General features: G+C 42.2%; 1 protein-coding gene across 8 annotated transcripts in view; it reads left to right on the forward strand.

Annotated features, from left to right (window-relative positions):
• MSI1 (musashi RNA binding protein 1) overlaps positions 1-14,412 on the forward strand; it is a 54,979-nt gene extending 40,567 nt beyond the window's left edge. For 4 of the 8 annotated variants that reach the window (XM_082244176.1, XM_082244178.1, XM_082244179.1 and 1 more), the window contains 4 exons: positions 10,534-10,590; positions 11,516-11,670; positions 12,505-12,566; positions 13,721-14,412. In XM_082244176.1, the coding sequence (XP_082100302.1) occupies positions 10,534-10,590; positions 11,516-11,670; positions 12,505-12,546 (254 nt within the window). In that variant the 3' untranslated portion in view covers positions 12,547-12,566; positions 13,721-14,412. The remainder of the gene's footprint in view (positions 1-10,533; positions 10,591-11,515; positions 11,671-12,504; positions 12,567-13,720) is intronic. The other 4 variants (XM_082244177.1, XM_082244180.1, XM_082244181.1 and 1 more) reach the window with 1 other exon arrangement.
• Positions 14,413-17,337: the final 2,925 nt, after the last annotated feature.

The raw sequence follows: 17,337 nt of genomic DNA on the forward strand, positions 1-17,337 counted from the left end.
AGGTGGATCTGAACGGTCCGCCTGTGTGAAAGGGGCCTTAAGTATATTGAAAACTTGTTTATTAACCAGCCTTACCCTACACCTGTTTTTATTAGCTGGTTGAGTGGAGTTGACCTCCACTCAAGATAATTCATTAATCCCGGTTCACACTTCTGCGATGCGTATATTAAAAAAGAATAGCGCACACATGCAAAAGAAATGACTATCAAATATGGAGACAATCAATTAAAATGGGGATTTGGTCCCACCATATGGCCATATTGTGCTCAAGCCCACCACTACGTCAAAGTACCCCATTGTCAGTGGGTCCTACACTATCCATAAAAAAGGGTGAATCCAGCCTCTCTAACCCTTGGAGACAACACTCCTTGCTGGGATGGATGTGCTAATGCACTACAAGGGACTCCTCCTATATCTACTTGATAGTGGACACTGATAGAGTACAGGTGTGTGTGGGGGGGGGGTGGGGTGCTCAACCTCAGAAGTCTGGTCAGACTGAATACATAATAAACAAGCAAAAAATTGGGGGAGCAAACCCTGAACATGTATATCTAAAGCCGGTGCAGCTATGAACCAAGCGACATGTATATTAAAAAAGAATAGCGCACACATGCTAAAGAAATGACTATTAAATATGGAGGCAATCCATAAATAAAAATGGGGATTTGGTCCCACCATATGGCCATATCGTGCTCAAGTACCCCATTGTCAGTGGGTCCTACACTATCCATAAAAAACTTCTGGGATGCGGGAACGCTGCGAATATGCAGCGTGTTCCTGCATCCCATCCGCAGCCCTGGCAGTTCACACTGCCATATGCGATACGCTGGGAGTGTCAATTAACAGTTAACAACACCCCCAGTTGAGATCGCAGTGCGATCTGCAAGTTTGCACAGAATCGGATCGCACTAGTGTGAACCACCATGCGATCCAATTCTGCTGCGGATAAAAAAAAGGGTTATGTGCGTGTTTAGTGCGATTGCGGTGCAAATTCAGCCATACAAACTGTATGGCTGAAATTTGCACCACGCAGAGATCGCATGTAATTTAGGAGCAGTGCGCTCCAAATTACATGCGATCTCTGTGATCGCACTAATGTGAACCGGCCCTTAGAGTTTTAAATTTAGGGTCCTTTCAGACGAGCGTTCCGTATGTCTGTTTTTCCTCCCATCCGTTTGCGGATGAAAAACGGACATAATGCATGTCTATGGGATTGCGGACGTTAGTGGATGACCATCCGCTGACATCCGTTTTGCGTCCATTCTGTTCAGTTCCGTTTTTTGAGACGGAAGAGAACCCTATTGGCCGAATGGACGCAAAATCGGATGTCAGCGGATGTCATCCGCTAACGTCCGCAATCCCATAGACATACATTATGTCAGTTTTTTCATCCGCAAACGGATGGATGAAAAACGGACATAGGGAACGGACCCTACAAAAGAGCATCCGTGTCCGTTTAAAAAAAAAAGTGACTGAACGGAGAAAAAAACTAAACGGACCATGTGAAAGGACCCTTACAGTTCTGTTTTCTGTGGCTCAAAGCACGTGTAGTACTTTGTCCTGTGTTTCTAAGTGCTTTTTAACGATAGTTACCAACCTGCCCTTCTCTTGCCCCTGCCGATTCATCAACAGCTATGACAGACGGTGAATTCATAGCTACAACTTGTCCCAACACTTGTAATGGCAAGAGGAATGCAAAGGGAAGGGGGATGTGTCAGTCTCTGCATTCCTCTTGCCATTGCTTGTCTCGGAAAAGTGCTCACAGCTGAGACAAGCGATAGCTATGACTCAACTGTCTACTTCATAGCTGTTGTCAAATCGCCCATGGCAGAAACGGAAGGGGGCAGGTCAGTACTTATACCTATGGATATAATGGATATAAATCATTTAGAAACATGGACTTTAAAATAAAAATTATAATGATGGATATTTTTAAAAGTGTATATAAACCCCAATAATGAAGTCCCCTTTGGTATGTTAACTATACAGTTGAAAGTTTTTAGTTATATTAGTTGAATAGGTGCAAAAAGAAAAAAAAATATCTGTCCTGTGCACACTTCTGTGTTATTTTAAGTAGGTTTATCTTCCTGCACAGGTCTGGGAACTACAGAACATCTTTTCCCTTTATTATGTAGATAAGGTGAGGGAGAGGTGTTCTGTAGTCCTAATACAGTTCCTGTTCTAGAGTGTCATTAATGCTCCTTCATAGATACAGTTTGGTGAGTAAGCATCATCACTGTAAGGGTCCATTCACACTAGCGCGACTTGTCAGGCGACTTGGTCGCCTGACAAGTCGCGGTCGGTCGCTCGCCATTGAATAGTACAGGACCCGTTCTAATAGGAGCGACACAAGTCGCTCCGACTTAGAAAAAGGGTCCTGTACTACTTCGGGACGACCTCGGAGCGACTTGCATTGACTTCAATTATATAAAGTCCCTGCAAGTCGCGCCGAGGTCGCCCCAGCAAGTCGTGTCGCGCTAGTCTGAATGGGCGCTAAGACAGCCTTTCTCAACCTTTTTTAACATGCAGGCCCTTAAAAAAAAACTTTCAGAGGAAACCCCTGGTAATAATTACTATATCTTCAGGTACATTAGCTTGAAGAATATATGTAATATATAAGCATAAAGAAACAATGAGTTTGGCTACTTAGCTCGTTGTCCAAAATTGTTTTCAGTTATATATATAAAAAAAAAAGGGAATGATTATTAATGACTAGAGATGAGGTTGGGCATGTTCGAGTTGCTCTGTGCCCGATCCCGCCAGGAAGCCGACACTACACTCCACTAATCACAGGCAGTGAGACATTTCCCCATCTGTGCAGCTGCGGATCAGGAAATGTTTCACTGTCTGTGATTAGCGGAGTGCAGTGTCGGCTTCCTGGTGGATCGGGCACGTAGCAACTCGAACACGCCTGAGCTCATCCCTGCCAATGACCAGAAAAGGAACACAGTGAAAATTGTAGTATTTTGTGACATGTAGAAGGGCCCCATTATTTTGATGGTTAGTGAAGAAAAGCACCCCCTCTTGTTAGGGGACATTGTAGTTCCCCCTTACAGTGTTGGTCATTTAAAGTGATTGTAAAGTCTCGTTTTTCTTTCCGTTAAAATACCAAACATGTCATACTCACCTGCTCTATGCAGTGGTTTTGCACAGAGCGGCCCGGCTCCTCCTTTTTTCAGGTCCCTGGCTGGAGCTTCTGGACCCTTCCTCCTGTTGAGTGCCCCCACAGCAAGCAACGTGCTATAGGGGCACCCGAGCCGAGCTGCAGCTCCCTGTATCCATTCAGACACTGAGCCCCTGTTTGGCCCTGCCTACTCTCCCTCCTTATTGGCTAACTGAGTTTGATTGAAAGCAGCGGGAGCAAATGGTGCCATTGCTGTGCCTCAGCCAATCAGGAGGGAGAGTACTGGAGGACCGAGGCCTTCGTGGACATCACTGGATCGAGAGGGGCTCAGGTAAGTAATAGGCGGGCTGAGGAGGGCTGCTGCACACTGAAGGCTTTTTATCCTAATGCATAGAATGCATTAAGATAAAAAAAACCTTCTGACTTTACAACCACTTTAACCACTTCTGGAGCGGAAGGATTTGCCCCCTTAATGACCAGGCCATTTTTTGCGACTCTGCACTGCGTTACTTTAACGGTCAATTGCGCGGTCGTGCGACGCTGTATCTAAATAAAATTGATGTCCCTTTTTTCCCACAAATAGAGCTTTCTTTTGGTGGTATTTGATCAGCAATTTATTTTTTTTTTTTGTGCTATGAACAATAAAAGAGCGACAATTCTAAAAAAATATATATATATTTTTCACATTCTGCTATATAAAATCCCCCCCCCCCCCAAAAAATGTAAAAATCAAACACTGTTACTGTAATAATGACACTGGCAGGGAAGGGGTTAACACAGTGGGCGATCAAGGGGTTAAATGTAAGCCTAGGGGAGTGTTTCTAACTGTGGGGGATGGGCTTTTGAAATTATCACAGAGACCTGTGTTCCTATATAGAAGGATCACAGGCGCTCTATGATCATTCCAGAGAGAAGAACGATCAGCTGTGTTTACAATAGCTGACCGTCCTCTCTCAGTGGGGAGCGATTGCGGGTGGCCGGCAACCCCGTGCATCTGAGTCCCTGCTGCCGAGTGGAGGCGGGAGCGTGCATCTGGCGGCGCACGCTCGCCCCCTAGCAGCAGGTGCGTGACCGATGTAGGGCTACATGGGTTCAAGCAGGAGGGCCAGCCTGCCACATTAAAACTGTGGTGGGCATTCCTTAGGGGGTTAGATACTCTAAGAAATTGGGGGCTGGTGGAGAAAAGTCTCCCTCCCTTAGATTGGTATTTAGGTAGAAAAGGACCCTCTTAAATTGGTGGCCATTGGGGATGGACTCTTATTTTACTGTCAGTGAGAGAAAGGTCAGTGTGAAAAAAGCCCCCCTTAGAGAGAACCGAAAAAATAATTTGTATTGTGGTTACTTATCTGAGAGAGGAACCACTAATAATTTATAGAGGCATCCTAGAGTTCCACGGAACCTTGGTTGGGAAGGTATGTTCTAGGGAAAATAATTGAATGCACTAGCTGGATGCTCTAGAAGCAAAATCGTCAGCTGAAAGGCAAACCCCTTAGTTTATAGATCGCTATTCGTCTCTCTAACAATAATAAGAATGATGGTGGTCCAGCTCCAACTATCCTTGATAAAAGCCCTTGTCCTGATAAAAGCCGCTTGTTGGTGCATTACTATTTTTCCTCCATCACAGCTCTTATTTTGGGCGGATGTTGCAGATGGCTGGGATCATGGTCCATTGTTGGATAAAAGGAAATTAAAATTCCAGTCAACGTCATAATGTGATGTTCTCAGTTGCAATATTCATGGATGCATCACTAAGAGCTTTTGAACAAGTTATGAATTCATAATTGCACATTCAGCCATGAATTCTGTGTATACATAGCCTTTCAGTGATAGGTGAAGACACTAGAAACACAGGAGCAAGATGTGTGTCCAGCTGCTGTAAATAAGCCTGAAAAAAGTAATATTTCCATTGTTTATAGGAAGCAGGCTTGGATAGATTTCTCACAAGTGACCTTGTGGGAGATAACATCTACTCACAGCTGAGTGCCTCCAAGCAGACTCTTTTTACCATTTAGTTGAATACTGTCTTTAAAGTTTCACTTTTTATTTTAAGGGCTTAGGTACATATGCTGTTTTATGAGAAAATCAATATCAGTTTTCACACGACACATGCTGCTTGAGATTTTGGGTAGAGCAACTTGTCTGTGTGCTAAAGCATGCTAGATCATGAATGTAATTGTGGCAGAGCTAGCAGCCCCACTGGAAATGCCGTACTAATAGCAGAAACTGCATGTTAAAATGTACTGCAACCTAACAGGTATTCATGTGAATAAGTCATAGGGGTTGTGGCCAGAGTTGTTTCTTCTGCCCAAGAGTAGCTGCAGTCATTGCAACCCAGCTGCAGACCGAATTAGAGACAGCAGTTAATACCTCTAAGGTCTAAAGCCCCGTACACACGCGTCAAAAATTGGCAGGGAATTTTCGGCCAACGTCCTATCTGCCGAGTTTCGGCTTGTTAGTATGATGCTTCCGACAACCAACTCCGACTTTTCGCCTGAAAAAAATCTGGTGTGCAGACTATAAAATTTTTGTTGGCCGTCAACACAACGGCCGATTTTCGTGCAGTCAGTACAGATTTTAACCACTTTACCACCGGAGGATTTTGCTGTCTTCCGTCCAGGCCACTTTTTGCGATTCGGCACTGTGCGACTTCAACTGACAATTGCGCGGTCGTGCGACGCCGTACCCAAACGAAATTTACGTCCTTTTTTTCCCACAAACAGAGCTTTCTTTTGGTGGTATTTGATCACCTGTGCGATTTTTACTTTTTGCGCTATAAACAAAAAAAGAGCGTTTATTTCGAAAAAATAACAATATTTTTAACATTTTTTTATATGAAATTCCCCCCAAAAAAGATGTAAAAAACAATTTTTTAAAAATTTTTTGGCCAATTTGTTTTCTGCTACCTATGTTTGGTAAAAAAAATCGCAATAAGCGTATTTTGATTGGTTTGCGCAAAAGTTATTGCGTTTACTAACAAAGGGAAAGATTTCTGTCATTTTTGGTGTTTTTTTTTTTAACGCGTAATGGCGGCGATCTGCGATTTTTTTGCGGGACTGCGTCATTGCGGCGGACAGATCGGACCCTTGACTGACATTTTTGACACTTTTGGGGGTACCAGTGACATTACTGCAGTAATCAGTGCTATATATATGCACTGTTACAGTAAAAATGACACTGGCAGGGAAGGGGTTAATTTTATTGGAGAGGGAGGGTTTAATGTATGCCTAGTGCTTACTAACGTGTGGGGGGGGGAGGTGACTGAGTGAGTCATGGACAGATCGGATGTCCAGCTATGCTGAACAGTCCGATCTGTCACTCCCTGTCACTATGGAGATCCGCCCGCTTGTGTTTACACAGGCGGGCGGATCTCCACACTAGATCCCCGGCGATCAGGGCAGAGCAGCGGCGATCGCCGCTGCTCCTCCCCTGGCCCGACTCCTGCTGTGAATGAAAACAGCGGGAGCGAGCCTCCGGTGGCGCGCAAGCGCCACCTAGAAGGGGGAGTGTCTGACGACGTAGTACTATATAATAACGAGCCACTCTGCCGCAGTAATATTACTGTGGCGGAGGTAAAGTGGTTAACAGGGAAAAATCTAATGAGCAAGTCTGGGCATGCTCAGAGAAGAAAAAACACACAGAAAGTAAACCAACACATGACATCACTTCTGAAGCAGATTTTTGTTGGGCGAGAAAATTCGTGTGCAGTCTAGGCACATTCCAACCAACACAACAACACTCTGGACAAAAGTTGGACGATCGGTCGGCCGATAATCGTTGCATGTGTACGAGGCTTTAGTTGCCAGTTTTAAAAATGTATCACTGGTTCAAGTGAATCTTGCAATCAGGTTGCAGTAAATGCCACGCTCTTGGCTTTTCCACGCTAATGAAAATTGAAATCTGTTACAGATATTTAAAGCAGCCTTTCTCAACCTTTATGTTCCAGAGGAACCCTTGTAATTTTTTCCTGTCTTGGGGAACCCCTGCTAAAACCAATTTATTGGTGGACAGTGGGAAAAAATGCCCCTTCCATTAGTGGCCAATGTTAAGAATGCCCCACTTACATTGGTGGTCAAAATGTCACTCTTACAGACAGCGAAAAAGATTGTTGGTGTTATGAAACTGGCTCTGCCAAGTAGCGTTGGACCTAGAAACACGTACTTGTCACGTACTTGTCAAATGGGAGGTTAATCCGCCACAGCTTAAGGAACCCCTAGCACCCTCTGAAGAACCCTAGGGTTCCACGGAACCTTGGTTGAGAATGACTGGTGTAAAGTGTACCTTTGCTTTGCTCATGCATGGTAAAGCAACAGGTTTGCTTTGATGTCGCCCTTAGCAGCAAATACCTTTCTTTCTCTCCCCTGCTGCTCTGTTCAGTTGCTGGGATCAAGAAAGTACTGTGAACTCCAAGTTGCTTGGAGATTACGCAGGACTGAGAACTGTACCCATGCCTCCATGTTACAGCACTGGCCCAAATACCAAGCACCAGTGTTGTCACATGGGAGAAGGGAGTGCATTACATGCTCCATACCTAGAAGTACTGGGCATTGTTTTTGTTTCCGGAGTGGAGGAACAGGGGAGCGAAGGACATCATAAAGAAAATATAATATAGTAAAGGTGCAGAAATACTTCCAATTTTAGAGGCAAAACTAAACTCACAATTTATTTTTACTCAAAAGGAATAGTCAGATAGGAAGTCTCCCATCCAAATACTAATCCTGCTTAGCTTCTGAAATCAGACAAGTGCAATACTTAGCCAGTTAACAAGTACAAACCCCAAAATAACGTGTGAAAACAAAACTGTAGCGCCTAGGTGATCAAGAATGAATATTAACAATTTATATTCAAAAACCAAAGTGCAAATAATATAATTATGACACAAATAACCAACAATAACATGACCTGTAAAAGTATGTAAAAGTCCCACAAGCATGCGACTCCTCTTAGTGGTAAAAACTTCAAGCGTTTCGTGTGCATGTATGTCTTCAGGGGATACTAGAGATTAATTTTTAACTATGTTCGGAATCACTGCTCTTTGCAGAAGAGGTAAAGTAGAACTGAAGGCAAAGCTTGTTTTTTTTCATTTTAAATAGAGTAAGGAAGAGTTTTACCCCCGTTGAATGTCTCATTGGTATCACGGTCAGGGGTCAGGTTTGGAGACCAGCAGCTATAGCAGTAGGGGGACTCCCACCGACCAGCAGGGTAGGTATACCAGCAGGTCACCATGGCGGATGACACAGGCTCACCTGACTCACCTGAAGTGCGGAGTCTAAGTACTAACTGGTTTTCACCAGAGCTTCTGATGGTTGAAATGGGTTTTGCTGCATGTTAGTACCAGGTCATGGCTCCACCAGGAGGTGAGCAGGCCAGGGTCCAGTAGCAGATATAGCAGGTAAGGATCAAACAGAAGTGTAGTCAGTAAACAAGCCAAAGGGTCAGTAACAAGTGGTTGTAGATCAGGCAGAAGCATAGTTGAGGAACAAGCCAAAAGTTGGTAATGAGTGGTAGCAAAAATATGGGCGGCAGCAGGGAAGACAAGAGCGAGATATTCGGCTGGAGAGAGAACACAAAAATCTGGCAAACAGGAAGTGCAGAGAGATTGCTTTAAGTGATACTAAAGTCTTGTTTTTTTTTGTTTTTGAAAAAAACAAATATGTTATACTTACCTGCTCTGTACAGTGGTTTTGCACAGAGCAGCCCCAATCCTCCTCTTCTCAAGTCCCCCGCCATCCCTCCTGGCCCTGCCGAGTGCCCCCAGAGCAATCAGCTTGCTTTTTGAAGCAACCACTGCTCTGTGTATCCATTCAGACACAGAGCTGTGGCTTGTCTCCGCCCCCTCTCTCTCCTCATTGGCGCCCGCTGTGTGTCTCAGCCAATCAGGAGAGAGTCCCTGGAGAGTTCAGTCTCTGGATCGAGATGGGGCACAGGTAAGTATTAGGGGGGCTGAGGGGGGCCGCAGGACACTGAAGGTGCACAGAATGCATTAAGATAAAAAACCTTCTGCCTTTAGAACCACTTTAAACCTGGAAGTTCATGGGGGGAGAAAAGAGTTCAAGGTTCAGCAGAAGTCAAGGAACAAGGCAGGGCTGTCCAACATCTCAGGAAGCTCAGCGAGAAGAGTCGTTGCCAGACACAGCAGAGATCCCAGGTTCAAGTCCAGTCCCTGACAATTGGGGAGATTACTTTTAACTTCCTGTCCCATACCCACAACAGGAAGTGTTAGGAAATACCTCCATACTGGGGTAAATCCTGGGTAGTCACCAGAACTATTGTGTAGTAATTAGATGATTTTCCCTCTATTCTTGTTCTGGTGACCACTTAAAATTGGGGATTTTCTTTCACTTTCACTCACGGTGATAGTGGTCACCAGTGGACACAGGGACCGTAAACCTGATAGGAGTTCTATTTATTCCCTCTGTCCAAAATAAAAAAAAAAAAAAAAGAAAACCTTTCAGTTATACTTTAAGCCAGTGGTGTCAGACTTACCAGTCTGTTATATGATGGCAACTATTTGGAAGTGACCCGTGCTGGTCAATACATTGCTATTGTATCTTCACTTCTAACACAAATTAGAATGTGGCATGTGATAATCAGTGTAAAGTGGAAACACAATTAAGCAGGCCATAGAAGGTTGGAATCTTGGCGGGTTCAGCAGGAACCCACCAAGATTCCAACCATGTATGGTCAGGCTGATTGTACCTAAGTTGATCAATCGACCAGCCTGTTGGATTTATAGCCGCTAGAAATAATCACTGTGTTCTCCCGGGGTGGATGGCTAACCCCCTTCAACACCCATATCACCCCCCCAGCAAGAAGACACAATGGCTGAGCGGAAGGGATTCCCTCATCGCCACTGAGTGTGTTGATGGGGAAATCAAGCAATTTTTATTCCATTTGCAGGAAAGAAAAACGCTTTGTCTATGGACAGCTTAACGTCATAGCTTTATCTTGGATTCTGTATTTTTTATATAGGCTTTATGGACCATAAACAGCACAAATGTTTTGTAATCCAGGGTAAAAACATGAAATGCCTTTAATATGAATGCTGTTTAACAAAACACCTGGTTAAATTGTTTGGATCACAGCATAGGGTTTTATATTTACCATATGATGTCACAATCCCCATAGTAATTTACAGTAAATCAGCAGTCTTCAAACCTGCATACCTTGAGGAACTGTAGTCATTATGTAGGTAAATTATTATTATATAATATATTTTTCTGCATGCTTATGTCATGTTTATTCATAGAAGATCCTCCACTAGTTTCCTCATTTGTTGTTTGTTTTTTTGTTTTTTTTTTGCATGCTGTTATATAGATTTTTCTATTTCTGAAGGTATGTGCAAAGATATTTGCTAAATCTCTGATTCTGTTCTTGTTATGCTGTAAATGCTGTTTTCTTTTGTTTTTCAGCTATCCCTCTGACTGCATATGGACCAGTGGCAGCGGCAGCAGCAGCTGTGGTGAGAGGTAACCACCCTATTAAAGATATGCTAAGAGCAATTTCATTTGTTTAGCTTTACTGTGTAAAATAAGGGATCCTTTGGGTAGCAGCAGAACTGTGCACAGAAATAATTTATTTTGTAGAAGTTACACTTTAATTATGACCATGAATGTTTTTGGAAATGTGTATAAAGGGGGTCTATGTTCTAGATCAGTGTTTCTCAACTCCAGTCCTCAGGGCCCACTAATGGCACTTTTCCACTGCAAGTACCGGCTCGGCCCTGCTTGGCCCGGTTTGCTTTTCCACTGCTGGTACCGCATGATACGGTCTTGGAACGGTTCGGTACGGTATGGTTTGCTTTTCCACTAAAGTAGTACTAAAGTTAAGTGGGTGGGATTCTCTGACCAATCAGTGGCTAGTAGTGACTGCATGCAAAGGATTGTGGGATATGGTACCGGTATGGTACCTCTTGGAACCACAATCGAGGTGGTACTGTTTTTGAGAGCCGTACCGTTCGGTTCCATGCAGTGGAAAAGCGCCGCCGTACCGTACCGTACCGAACCGTTCCTACACCGTACCATGCCGTACCAGCAGTGGAAAAGCACAAAAGCGAGCCGAACCGTTCGGTTCCATGCAGTGGAAAAGCGCCATTACATGCCAGATTTTAAGTATTACCTTGGGGAGATGCAGACTAGAATACTGCAATCACTGAGCAGCAAATGATATCACCTGTAATGTATTTTAGTTTTCTTGCAAACCTGGCCTGTTAGTGTGCCCTGTGGACCGGAGTTGAGAAACACTTTACTATAGCAATGCAGATATATAAAAAGGCAGTTGACAAGAATTATGATTTAGCACAGTTTGTGGGGGGAATGTATACAGAGTCGGGGGAGGAGGGGGCAGAGTGTAGGGGGCTCTGTGTAAGATCTACTTTTTTACTTTGTAAACAAGGCTCCACTCCAACCCGCACAGGGGGTTTTCTGGGAACTAGCAGCCCAGGGCCAATGGCCGAATTATACGGCGCAGCCAATCAAGAATCGGCAGTCAGCAGCTACATCAGTGCAGCAAGTCCAGCACCTAGCACTGGCTTTGGACACAGCCTTGGGGTAAGTGGATTTGATTTGATATGTGAAAAATGAAAGAATATAAACAATGCTCTCAGAATGTCTAGGCTTTATTATTCCATAATTGTTGCAACATGGTAGGCTCAAAAATAACTTTTCTGAATATCAGCTAGAAAGTACATGCATGACAAGACTTGGATGCATGATGCTTCTCGGGATTTGGTGTCCTGATTTGGCTGTACAAGCATGTGGCCAAATCTGGGAGATCTGAGTCTAAAGCCTGCTAGTCTCATATCAAAAGTGAAGAAGTTACTTTCTTAAGAAAATTCTCGTACAACAGAATTCAACTTCAGAAGTGATGTCATGTATTGAGTTGTTTTGTAGGTGTTCTTTTGTCTCTGAGCATGCCTAGTCTTGCTCTTACCATTTGTTTCGGACGAAAACTCTACTGATTAAACGAAAATCGGACGTTGTGTTGATGTACGATAAAACTTTTATAGCCTACACATCCAGTTTTTCGTCACCCGAAAATTCGTAATCGGCTGTCGAAAGCACTAACGAAAATCGGCAGATCGTTCGCCGGATGAAATTTTACTTCCGATTTTCATATTGTGTGTACGAGCCTTAAATGTTCCTGTAGGAAGACTTGAAAATTCATTATTTTAACCAAAAAACACCCACTAATCAGTGCATCAGAGACATTCTACCCATGTATTATTGCCCATGGTACCAACCAGATCTGGAATTGAGGTTCTAATATTTAAAGTGTATCTGTCACATCTCAGAGTAATGTGTATCATGTTTTATTCAATATATGCTTTTAAGATTGATAGTTTTTTTTTAATTTGATTATTAATAAGAGCTTTTATTGTGCAGGGACCTTTGATTGCCACGGCTTTCACTAATGGATATCATTGAATTTATGGGTCACAGTGAAGGTAAGCAGGAGCATATAACTGCATGGTTATAATAACACAGTAACTACAAATAAAATGACACATTTAATTATGTTTTTAACTTTTTTGCTCAGTTTATTACTCTACATAATCCACCATTTTAAATTAAATGAGGCTCATTGTAGGCCTTTAGCTGTAATCTTCTTTAGAAAAACTGGAAAGTAATTGAGCTGTATCTATGAAAATGTTTGCCTCTATGAATCATATAAGTAGTAGTTTTTTGTAGTTTTCAGGAGGGTTTATAACTAACTGTGCCTCCCTTTATCTCTTACCATTATTCAATGTGAATAGCGAATGAATCCCCCATTACTGTAGTATCAAAGTAATGATGTAGATTGGCGCAAACACTCTTTAGGGTGAAAGATCTGCTGTTGAGGTGGCTAAAAAATATGGAATGTTCTTCCTTTTTTTTTTTTTTTTTCCTGCTGGTTGGAATAGATAAGCTATGTGATCTATTAAAAATTATGGGGAAGTGTAAAATTACAGAAAAATCTACTTTGAAAGAATAATATTTGTTTTCGTATTTAGTTTATGAGTCTGAGAGCCCATTCACACTGCCGCGACTTGTCAGCCTGACAAGTCGCGGTCCATTGATTAGCACAGGACCCGTTCTAACAGGAGCGACACAAGTCACTCCGACTTAGAAAAAGGGTCCTATACTACTTTGGGGCGACCTCGGAGCGACTTGCATAGACTTCCATTATGTGAAGTCCCTGCAAGTTGCGCCGAAGTCACGGTGCACGCGACTTCACAGGTCGCCCCCCGAAGTCGTGTCGCCTCAGTGTGAACCGGCTCTAAATCTACAGCTTGGTTTTGAAAGTCCGACAGTAGTCTCACACTAAAACACTGAAATCAGGAATTTAAAAGGGCAACAACTTATTGTGAGACTTCTGACCCAATTGAAGAGTCAGACAAAGTATTTGATTGAAGGTCTTTACCAATAACTCCTAGCTCTCACAGAGTCCTAAATTAAATTATGGTGGACTTTCCAGAAGATCAGATCTCCAGATAGTCTGGCTGAACTGTAGGTGAGGTTGGGCAGACCAGTACAGGTTTAGGTGGATCTGGGGTGAGATTTAGCAGTGTTTTTATTAGCAATGTAAAATGTAACTTTGAATCCATATTTCTCTCTACAGGTTTCAGATTGGAAGCTCTTCATGTCTGTGGCTGTCCCTCTCCTCTCAGATTATCAGATGGCCACTCGCCACCTTGTGTTCATGCAGAGTAACTGGTGCCTCCTGCATAATTTTTCCTTTCACCCCAGAACATTTTATTTATTTCATGTTTTTTTTTTTCTTCTCTTTTTTTCCTTGTTCGTCATTTTTTTTTTTCCTTTTTCTCATTGTTAGTCTTGTGTTTCCATGATAGATGTCAGGAAAACATATTTCATAACTAGGTAATTTTTGTTCTGGTGGGTTGCTGGGAAATTCCGGTACAACATGCTGGAGGGAGGGAAGGGATTATATGGTCCAGCTGTCTGGGAATGTGTTTCATTTATTTTTAACTGAAAAAAAAAAAAAAATATTTTTTATGTAAATTTCGGCTTTTATGACATGAAGTGGACAATGCACAAGAACAAGACAAATGTATATTTTGCTAAATGAAAAAATATTTGTAGAACAGAAATTATTTTAATTTTCTCAAAACTGGTTTGATTTTTTTTTTTTTTTTCCTCTGTAAAATATGTAAATATTGCAGACTGATTGCTCTGCCACCTCCAGGTCTTTTCTGGCCCCGGCTTCTCCTTTGCCGACTTGGGTCCATACTTTAGCAATATTTTCCAAAAACCTGAACGGATTGACAGGTTTTTTTTTTTATAAATTTTTTTGCTACAACTGAGTTCTGTCCACTGGAATAAGCTGGTGCGTCATCAGCGCAGGAGATCGCTGAGCGCCAGCTACATCCTTGGCACAATTTAACTCTTTGAGTGCCACCCTTCTTGGTAATACGGAGGAAGGTGTGTGTTTTTATGACAAGCGTACATAGCATAGGTTTCTTTTGGAAACCAGAAAAAAAACATTGACTGTGATAATAAGCATTGTCGATGCATTAGACTTTTAGTTATATAATACATATGTGGGCTGATTTAACCAGGAAAAAAGTGATGTACAGTAACCCATGGCAACCAGTCAAAAACCATTGTTTGTATCTTAATGTTCCGACTATTTCCAAACTGAGAGAAAAAGGAGATTTGATTGGTTAGTATGTGTCACTGCACTTTGCACATCACCATTGCTTTTACTCTGCCTTAAATGAGCCCAATAGTCTAAAAGACACTTTAATATTTATATATCCTGGCAACATTTGCAGTCAGGTAGAATCCTTGCAGTGTCAAGGATATCCAAACACTCTGGTACATTCCTACAGTTGGGAAAAAAAAAACATTCCAAATCCCGGATGTGTAGTCACTATCTCCTCCATGAGAAAATGTGTGATGGTACATAAAGAGTTAATTGTGAACAGGAGTGCATACAATGCTGTATTGCAAGTTCAAAGCAATAATGTTTGTTACTGCAACTGGAATTTTTTTAAGATAGCAAAAAAAAAATGAAAAATAAAAACAAAAAAAAAACCAAATGCTTAATTTGACTGTGTTATTGTTTTCATTTTGGAAAAACATGGCTTCCACCTCATTTCCCTTTTCTATAGATTTATATTGTGTACAGAAAATCATAGTCATAACAGGCAGACATTAAAAAGAGACAAATGGGAACACAACTTTCAAAATGTATAGTAAATATTTTATTTTCTATTAACATATACATTATGTACAAGGCCCAGTACTTAATCTGTGGGATACTGGGGTGTACTTATTAAAACTGGAGAGTGCAAAGTCTGGTGCAACTCTGCACAGAAATCAGTCAGCTTCCAGGTTTTATTGACAAAGCTTATTTTGTACAAGATGAAGTTAGAAGCTAATGGTTACATTGCACAGCTGCACCAGATTCTGAGTGCACCAAATTGGGTAAATCCCCCACTGTCAAATAGTTTGTGTATGCGCTCCTAGGTCGCAGGATGTCTAGGCGCACAAAGAGAGGGGGGGGGGGTAGTTAGGGGTAACACATCCTGAGTTGTAGAGTAAAGAGAATGGAAGGGAAGGAATTGGACTTTATTGGCACCAATATTAAAATTGTATAGTTTTTATTGAAAAATTCACAAAAACACATTTATGACAAAAACACCAAAAAGAGGGAATATAAAAAAACCAACATACAATAACATATAATGCAATAGGCGGCAAAGCCTCAAAACAGTGTGCAAATCGTGCCTGTCAGGTACTAATAATTGTAACAGCAATCGTATATATTACAGAGTAACCTGTGTTCATGAGGCGGCCATAGAGAAGGATGATGACCGTCTCTAAAGGTCGTCTGTACAGAGTGGATACACAGATGTTAAGTTGAATCCCAGCTGCCCTACATGTTTCGCTTAACCTAGTAAGCTTCTTCTGGAGCATGTGGTGAAAACAAACATCTGAGAAAAACTTCAGGTGATAGAACCTTGTAATAGACCAAGCCTGGTGGGCTAGAAAGAATAACGAGGGGGGTCGGTACGCTGTGATTGGAGCAAACTGCCTAATACAATTACCGGAGATAACATGAGACAAAGTACTTCATATGACATAAATACAGCTCAGATCGAGGACTCAATGTCAAGGAAATCCGATCCCAAAAAGGGATTGTATAAAAAGAGGGCCGGAGGTAAGGAAAAACCCGGGCCTACAAATCCGAACAAGGGGAGGCGAGGTAGGTACACCTCCTATGCCTAAGACCCAGGTGTATTCAGGCACGGGTATGCTACCTGCTCAGCGACCGTGTGTATACCCCCCCCGGATGGGGATACCGCCAATCCCCCACTGTGTTCTTTTGAGAAATGGTACGTATGGTCTAACATTATGTGTATGGCCTAACAAATGGGTAAAATGGATAGTAGTACTCCCGAGCTCTAGTGGTATTGGCAAGTAGGTATAGACTGCTGTTCACTCCCCAGGTGTAACTGTTTTATGGTGTTTTTAATGTTCAGCAGAAATGGGGTAAATGTGGTGTACTGGCTGTAGCTGTGATCAGCGTTTGGGCCTAGTGGTCGTCAGACCTTGCTTATAGTGGTAGGCAATTAAGGGTAAACAGTTGCTTAAAGAAATATATTAATCCCAGATGATAGGTGTCACAGGATTGCCATCATCCCATATATCAATGCAAAGTATAACACAAAATGTGTTGTTTTCCTCTTTGGGGAGGGATTTTTAAGGCAATAAAAAAGAATAGAAAAGCAAATGCAAAAAAACAATGTATAAAAAATATATATGAAAATTTATTCAATACAATTCTGATATAAAATGACAGATGTGTCAAACTGGAAAAATTACATACAGCCTAATCCTACTCCCATGGCCAAAGACGGAAGAAGCCGAGGTTGGTCATGGGTAGATAGGACCAAAAAAGTGACATACAATAATGCATTAGAAAGAATTGGGGATACACCACTCCCGCCCTTGGGTGTAACCCCTGGGGGAGGGAGAGTATTGAATCCAACGCGTTTCAAAATGGTTGATGAACTTTTGAGTTCCAATCTTCATCAGGGATATGTACAAATTAGTGATCCCCTTTTCCTAATAAATTAAAAACATACAAACACACAAAAAAAAAAAAAAAAGACAAAAAGAGAGAGTATATGAATGTACTGCATAACTTGCCTGACAACCAGCAGCCAAAGACATGAGCACTTCAACTACTGACACATGAGCCAATACCCA

Source organism: Pelophylax lessonae (assembly GCF_965119305.1).
Source record: "Pelophylax lessonae genome assembly, chromosome: 1".
NCBI classification, from domain to species: Eukaryota; Metazoa; Chordata; class Amphibia; order Anura; family Ranidae; genus Pelophylax; species Pelophylax lessonae.